Source organism: Gigantopelta aegis, chromosome 3 (genome assembly GCF_016097555.1).
Source record: "Gigantopelta aegis isolate Gae_Host chromosome 3, Gae_host_genome, whole genome shotgun sequence".
NCBI lineage: Eukaryota > Metazoa > Mollusca > Gastropoda > Neomphalida > Peltospiridae > Gigantopelta > Gigantopelta aegis.
Genome location: NC_054701.1, coordinates 50899331 through 50907882, shown reverse-complemented (window position 1 = coordinate 50907882; position 8552 = coordinate 50899331). Strand labels below are relative to the sequence as shown.

The following is an 8552-nucleotide window of genomic DNA, read 5'->3' as shown; positions in this document are numbered from 1 at the left end:
GCTTGGTTTTACATTTAATATTTTCATATACTTACCATTTGTGACACCCAATAGCCGATGTGTATTTTTTTGTGCTAGGGTGTCGTTAAACATTCATTCGGGATACGGCGATTAAAATCAATGATCTCTGAAATAATCGCTTGCATCCTTTGCGTCGCTCGCATCCGGTTAGGATACAAGTTTAGAGTTCTGATTGTTGAAACAACACAGAACACGTTTATCGCCTAGTGATTTCCTGTTAAATACAGCAAAGTTTAATAGTATGTGTCTTTTATAACATTACAGATTCTCGGTGTTTGCGCTTGGTTCTACAGCCTATTTGCGGTGTAATTTCTGCGCATTCGGTCGTTTCCTTGACAACGTGCTTCATGACTTAGGGGCAGGGAGGATCATTCCAGTGGGAGAGGGCGACCAGCTCTATGGTCAAGAGGAGTCGTTCAGAAACTGGGCGCAAGACGTGTTCAAGGTGCGGTCATACACTGTAAAATACTACCTGTCTCGGTCGTGTCATGCTTAAGCCATCCGACATAAGGCTGGTGGGTACTGGGTTCGCAGCCCAATGCCGGCTCCCACCCGGAGCGAGTTTTAACGACTCAATGGGTAGGTTTAAGGCCATTACACCCTCTTCTCTCGCACTAACCACTAAGAACTAACAACTAATCCACTGTCCTGGACAGATAGCTGAGGTGTGTGCCCAGGGCAGCGTGCTTGAACCTTAATTGGATATAAGCACGAAATTATGTTGGAATGAAATGAAATGTAAAATATTTTACAGGGATGATTGTATTACTAGCAGTAGAGTTGTCACATCCCCACCTCACGTGTTGCGGGATACATGGTATTCTGCTTATTTTAATCGCATACGAACTAGAGGTAGTGACCACAACTCCTTTGGTAAGAAAAGTTTATTTACCCACGACAGTTTTGCTTATAAGATAATTATAATTCTTACACACCCGTTGGTGAGAATACCATGCGTTAATTCTGGTTACACGTAGTTGTTAACACACATGTACATGTACGTGTGTTAACAATTTCAAGACATACGATTGGCTGCTCCTGGGTGTTGACCAATGCCGTACAACTAATGACAAACTACACGATGGAAATCGATTATTAGACTGTGACGTATAGATAACCTGACATCCATGTGTCTGTGACGCGTAAGTTAGCTACAAGTGCAACGACTGTAAGTAACTTTTAGTCGAAAAATATGTTTAAATTTGCTTAAAACCTGGTTTTTGAGGATATGTAAGAAATAGAATAATACATTTGTGTCCGTTAGATACCATTTATCTTACAACTCGTTGTTTATAAACGTATCTAACGAGAGCTCGTTAGATACGTTTATAAACAACGAGTTGTAAGATAAATGGTATCTAACGGCCATTCGTGTATTATTCTCTATGTATTACCCATATGGTTAAAATATCTTGGTACATATCAACGTAATACGTATACGTCCCACTAGAACGTCAAATGGGACGTAACACATCGTGACGTCATCGATTGGCGCACTACAACTTTACAAGAACGTCATCCAGACAAACTGAGTGGTGTAAATTAACATCGATTATGGGTAATAAATGATATTAAACTAGCTACTATTTCATATCATGTTTATGTCCCTCGTGAATAATTTTCAAAAATTATTTCACTTGGGACATAAACATGATACGAAATGGAAGCTCGTTTAATATCCTATCATTATGGCACATAGTTTAGTAATAGGCCTACAGATGTAGTTGGAAAGGTATGACGCTAATAGTATTAACGTGTTTTTTAATCTGCCTTCCATTTTAAGGTGGCCATTTTTACATATTTTATCAGACATCCCCTTAGCATGTGCTTTTTTAAAAGTATTACAAAATGATTAAATAGCAATGCTCAGTATGGTAATATCGTAAATGGTTTCCCATGTTAGGGGAGCATCTAATAACTACCCTCCAAGTGTTTTTTTTTATGGCGAGGTGGTCTTTTAAAAGTAGCCCGCACCGTTTTCCGTGTCGCTCTTTTGTCTTACAGACGGCATGTGACGCCTTCGGTCTGACTGAAACCATAGACATGGCGGCCGCAGTAGGCGCCTTGGTGAAAGCCGACGTTATCTGGTCGGCTTCCACATTCAGAACAACAGCGCTGGAAGAGAAGGAGATGGACGTGTGGACAGGTGAACCAGTTTCCGTGGCGGACACACCCGAGCCACACCCGGTGTCCCATTTAGTTATCATGTGCACCTACATGTACCTATACACCATTACACCCAGACACCATTTAAGTCCCTCCACACACGTACAGATGTCCTCCCCTGATGACGATACCACTGAACACAGCAGCTGACATTTGAAGGAGTATATCCTGAACATTCACCTGGAAAACGAACACTTATATAACATACTTATTCAAATCCTCGCTCTCTCTCTCTCTCTCTCTCTCTCTCTCTCTCTCTCTCTCTCTCTCTCTCTCTCTCTCTCTCTCTCTCTCTCTCTCTCTCTCTCTGCTTGTTTATTTAAAAACTTTTAGTTAAAATATAGCTAAATATTTCATGTGAATGTCATTTTGTTTCATGTTAACTTATTTTCATGTTTATATCCAATTAAGGTTGAAGCACGCTGTTCTGGGCACACTCCTCAGCTATCTGGGTTGTCTGTCCAGAACAGTGGGTTAGTTGTTGGTGGTTAATGAGAGAGAAGAGGGTGAATGGTCTTACACCTACCCGTGGTATGTGCTACCCTGTCTGTGGGATAGTACATATAAAAGCCCATGAAGTGGCGACAGCGAGTTTCCTCTCTCAATATCTGTGTGATCTTTAACCAAATGTTTGACGCCATAAAACCGTAAATAAAATGTGTTGAGTGCGTCGTTAAATAAAACATTTCCTTCCTTTCTTCCTTCATTTGGTGCACAAGAACCATTTTCCGTGAGTGTATATAAACATGCACTGAATAATAATGAACTTAAACCGTATCAATCTTAATCCCGACTGATAAAAGATGTACGAATCATAAATTAAATTCCACCATGTTTTTTGCTGAAAACTGTATTAGCATTATAATTACCTGTTACTATATAAAACTATATAATACGTATAATATAACACGTATAATAAAAAATCCCCCTCAAACCCCCCCCCGCAAAAAACCCAACAACAACCAACCCCCTCCCCCCCCCAAAAAAAAAACCACACACAAAAAAACACACAACAAAAACAAACCCCACAGGGAATGCCTTTTTTCTTACTAAGGAATATATTAAAAGTTATTTATTTCTGAGCCGATTATTTTCTAAATTGCATACAGCAATAGTGTTTGTGTTTTTTCCAAAACACTTTTACTTTTCTTCTTATTGGAAACATAACTGAAATTATTTTTTAAAATATATTGGAGAAACATTTTTTGTAGAAGGATGGGATGGACTTTAGGTGTCGATGATACGCCATCTAAGGAAAATTGCACTACTGACGGGTCATAGCCTATACGTTGTACATAAAAAAGACGTTTAAACGCGTATCCGATCGTAACAACTCGAACATGATAAATAATATATATCGTCCACACATGTAGTATTCTCTCGTAACAACTCGAACATGATAAATAATATATATCATCCACACATGTAGTTTTCTCTCGTAACAACTCGAACATGATAAATAATATATATCGTCCACACATGTAGTTTTCTCTCTTGTTGATTCTTCGTGGCGTGGAGGTCTGATGTTGGTACGTGTTTTATAGCCTAGAACTTGCTGTAGCCCTGAATGAGATTTCATCACACAATCTCACTATGTCAACGGTTATCTAAACCCATTCAATTTAGCTGACAGGATGTTATGTGGCTTTCTGCAGTGATGTGTAGGTCATATACACAAACTATTAAAAAAACCACATTGACTTTGCACTTTTCGCTCTTCATCAGGTTAACTCTCACCTATTTACTGTTTTATTTTATTTAAAAAAAAATTATATGTTGATTTATTTCCCGACGTTAGTGTAATGGTGCATGCTGGTTTTGGTGTTCATGTTAAACGTGAGTATAACATGGACCACCACTAACATGTCATTTATATGTTAGGCCTGTCCAAACTACACTCCAAATCTATTGTTCCTTGTAAACTGGTGGAAAGAATCCAGCTACAGAGCGCCGAGTCTTCGTAAGTTTTTAGCATATTTTAGTTTATTGTAACTATTGTATTTACCTTTTTTTTTACTTGTCATTGCTTTACGTAACGCTACGTTACGTACCTTACCTTACCTTACCTAGCCTTGCCTTGCCTTGCCTTGCCTTGCCTTGCCGTACCGTACCTTACCTTACCATACCTTACCTTACCGTACCTTACCTTACCTTACCTTACCTTACCTTACCGTGCCGTGCCGTGCCGTGCCGTGCCGTGCCGTGCCGTGCCGTGCCGTGCCTTGCCTTGCCTTGCCTTGCCTTGCCTTGCCTTGCCTTGCCTTGCCTTGCCGTGCCGTGCCGTGCCGTGCCTTGCCTTGCCTTGCCTTGCCTTGCCTTGCCTTGCCGTACCTTACCTTACCTTACCTTACCTTACCGTGCCGTGCCGTGCCGTGCCGTGCCGTGCCGTGCCGTGCCGTGCCGTGCCGTGCCGTGCCGTGCCGTGCCGTGCCTTGCCTTGCCTTGCCTTGCCTTGCCTTGCCTTGCCGTACCGTACCGTACCGTACCGTACCTGACCTTACCGTACCGTACCGTACCTTGCCGTACCTTACCGTACCTTACTGTACCTTACCTCTTACCTTACCTTACCTTACCTTACCTTCCCATATCTTACCTTACCTTACCTTACCTTATCTTACCTTGCCTTACCTTACCTCTTACCTCTTACCTTACCTTACCGTACCGTACCTTACCGTACCGTACCGTACCGTACCTTACCTTACCTTACCTTACCTCACCTTACTTTTACTTTTACTTTGTTTTACCTACAGCTAAATCTAATTTAATTTATTTGGTTTAGAGTGTGGCAGACATGTATAAAACAAAATTACATTTAAACAGGGGCGGATCTACGATATTGTAAAGGGGGGAATTATAAAATTCCGAAAAGGGTAAGTATGAATTTGCCGAAGGCAGATGAGTGAAGCTGAGACAAGGCATATTCTCCGGAAACGTTTGAAATTAAGATGCTCTAAGACGAGTTTTCGGGGCAATTTAATGTTGTATATTGTGGACATTTTGTTTTAAATAAGTCATTAAAAAGGACACTTCAAAAGGCCGGTGGGGAGTGTGTGTGTGTGTGTGTGTGTGCGTGCGTGTGTGCATGCGTGCGTGCGTGTGTGTGTGTGTGTGTGCAGGAGGTGGGTCATGGAACTCTTGTGATCCTCTCTGGATCGTTTTCCACAACATACTTTTATATATTTTATTCGTTTGAATTTATGTCCCGGTGTTCTTGTTCTTTGTAACATTGGCTTACTTTTAAAGGGAGATTAATGGCATACACATCCGGTCACATATTTTCCGTGCACGATAAGAAATAATAATATTTCTTATAGTATATAGTATTTCGTATATGTCAAGATAATTCAGTAACAAGGGTAGTAGGTGGATGTTTTGGGTGTTCGAGTTACAGTATTTTGATGATATTCCTCGGGCGGCGTCTAAAATTATTTTAATAGGCTGTTCAATAGGGACAAAGAGTGGGTATTCAATTTTGAAACAAATGTATAGTCTTCAGAAGTTATTACACATGTTAAGATAAAACAATACATAGCAAATGAAAAAGCATGTTAAACGTATTGCGTGTTATTCAACAGACGACAGACGATTCTTGTAAAGCTGGATAATGAAGGGGCAGTCGAGTTGCTCTACCAGCCTGGCGACCATGTCGGGATCTACCCAACCAACTCACCAGACTTGGTCGATGCTATACTGGCACGTCTGGATGATGCGCCACCGCCGACCCAAGTGATCCAAGTGGAATTACTACAAGAAACGATAATGCCATCAGGTAAGAATATTGTCCATAAGAAATCCGTTTATTGTTGAGGATTAACACTCAGGACGCAGAGCTCCTAATTTAAAATGTTAGAATTATTAATAAAACTATTTTAATACAATACAGAGTAGACCAGGATAAATAAGTTTCCAGGTCTGAATTCTATTCTTGCACCAAATCTGTTGAAAGCACTAACAACTGAAAGCTGCTAACGTCGGTTCTGTCTGAGTATCTAATGTTTTTGTTAGTAAAACTAGATGATAATATAATTGTCTGAAAATTATAAAATACAATAGGGTTATAGGCGTATTCTCCAAGTAAAATCCTTAATGATGGTTATGTCGAATGTGGTCTAATATTACCTTTTGTATTTCGAAGGGTCGATCAAAACCTGGAAAAAGACTGGCAAAATGCCAAGATGCAGTCTCAGAACAGCATTGAGGCATTATTTGGACATAACCACGCCCCCATCACAATCATTTCTCAAACTATTGGCTACCCAAGCGTCACGTGATGACGATCGAGAAGTTCTCGAACAACTTTCTACCGTAAGTTTCTTTATTTTCGTTTTCTTTTACATATTTTTTATCCAGTCTTGCTTCAAATTTGTCATTATAATGCATTTGGTCTAATTACACGTCATAGGTACAATATTCGTCTTTAATGAAATATACTGGGAGAATAAAAAGGTAAACTTTGGTATTGTAGACCAAATTTCAGTCACTATTAGCGTCATTATGTCTGTATAAAGTACACAAATGCAGTGTGACAGTGAGACTGAATGTCAGTAAAGACCGTTAAAGTTTTTAAATCTTCCTAATTGAGTGTTTTTGATTCCAGTCACCGTTTCTTGTTAGTGTTGGTGTGATCCCTTATTTCTTGGCATCAGTATATTTGTGTGTAATGATAAATCAGCAAACTGCAAATGATGGCCTATCAAACTTATGGTATATTGCGTCTATGGATTGACAGAACCTCGCATCCGTGATATATAAGTGCAGCTGTAATCTCGTCCCTGTCTTTATTTTCCGATCGTGCGTCTTGTCTGTTTTAACGTGCTTATGTCACGAGGGGTGGAAATCTTACCGTGGGCAGATGTTCTGACATTAAACCTTATTCCCATAGTAGGAAAGTCTATTTAGTCGCGTTCTGGTTTGCAAGAAATATGACCAGCATGTTAAGTTGTTCAGGTCTGGTGCTTATAAAACGTTTTAGAGTCTAGACTCTAGACAGAGACGGTAATGTCATGACAACGCAATACAAATTGTATGCGTGTGACATCATTAGAGATTGGGTCTGGACTCTAAAAACGTTTTATAAGCACGGGCCCTGGTTAGCACGTGCTTATTGGGGCAGAATCAAGTGACATTTATAAGAATTCTTCCCAAAACTCTTGCTCTATCTTACCTACGCCTGTGCCTTTCTTTTGTTGGATATCCCTACACACCCGTCTACTCAATAATGTCCTTGAAACGTGTTGCCCACGTAGGTGTCTCAGCTGTATGAAGACTGGAAGCACGAGAAGACCCCAAACCTGCTGGATGTCCTGGACGAGTTCCCCTCAGTGAAGGTTCCGCCGTCGTTGATCATGACTCAACTTCCATTCCTACAGCAGCGTCTTTACAGCATCAGTTCATCTCCTCTGATTACCCCTGACCAGATACACGCCACCATAGCTGTAGTAGAATACGGCGCGCCAGGTGAGGGTCACATTACTGTAAAGGAACAATCAATCACTTTTAACAGGCTGAACAGCCTGAAGCTCGCAAGAAACACATGTATCGTACTTCATAGAACGAGGCATATTTCCTCTCCTTTCATTCTTGGATCATCTACAGATTGCATCGTACTCCTTGAGGTTCTATATCTTTATCTAAATATGTCTCCTCGCTATCACAAGCTTTCCTTAAACAGTAGCAGTACACGAAACAGAGGTTAACTGTTTTAAGTGACTCTAATTTTAGCGCATACTAATGCCATATCTGCCACATGTGAATTACGTGACAGGACTTCTGTAATAAAGTGTTGTTTTATCTGATCAGTAAACATCTGTAATTTGATTTGAACTAGTATACGAGTTTTGGGTACTGTTATAATTGAAACATGAGCGAGATCCTACTAACTTTAAGATGACAACTAGAGTATTCGGAGACGCTCACTAGTACATCAGAAACCAGCAGCATAACCTCCTCCCAGTTTCCTCTGTTTTATTTTAAAGGTGAATGGTTCTATTATTTACATTTGCGGTGCATCTGTTTCTATTTGATTTGGTGGTATACGTATTATAGCTTCATTCGTATGTATTGTTTACCTCAGAACATTTCTTTCTATACGTGTTCGTCTCTCGATGTCGACAATCATGTTAAATCTCAAGGATTCTTTGTATAGGTCGTAACAGCTGTACCCGTGAAGGTGTGTGTTCTGGCTGGTTAAACAGCTGTCAGATTGGAGAAATCGTCCCGTGCACAGTACGAACGTACGTATTTAATGATTATCATCTAATGGTATGTTTTAATCAGTTATTTCGATTGATATAGATAGCCAAATATTTTAAAATATCAAATGTGTAACCATATGACATTGTGTCGGGCTGCATTTAGCTCAGTCG

At 40.1% G+C, this 8552-nt stretch overlaps 1 protein-coding gene across 1 annotated transcript in view; it reads left to right on the top strand.

The window, feature by feature from the left end:
- LOC121368198 (nitric oxide synthase, inducible-like) overlaps positions 1–8552 on the top strand; it is a 68392-nt gene that overhangs the window by 52771 nt on the left and 7069 nt on the right. Inside the window, exons 16-22 of the mRNA XM_041492827.1 lie at positions 286–466; positions 2026–2167; positions 4069–4147; positions 5763–5956; positions 6323–6492; positions 7434–7644; positions 8333–8420. Of these exons, the coding sequence (XP_041348761.1) occupies positions 286–466; positions 2026–2167; positions 4069–4147; positions 5763–5956; positions 6323–6492; positions 7434–7644; positions 8333–8420 (1065 nt within the window). The remainder of the gene's footprint in view (positions 1–285; positions 467–2025; positions 2168–4068; positions 4148–5762; positions 5957–6322; positions 6493–7433; positions 7645–8332; positions 8421–8552) is intronic.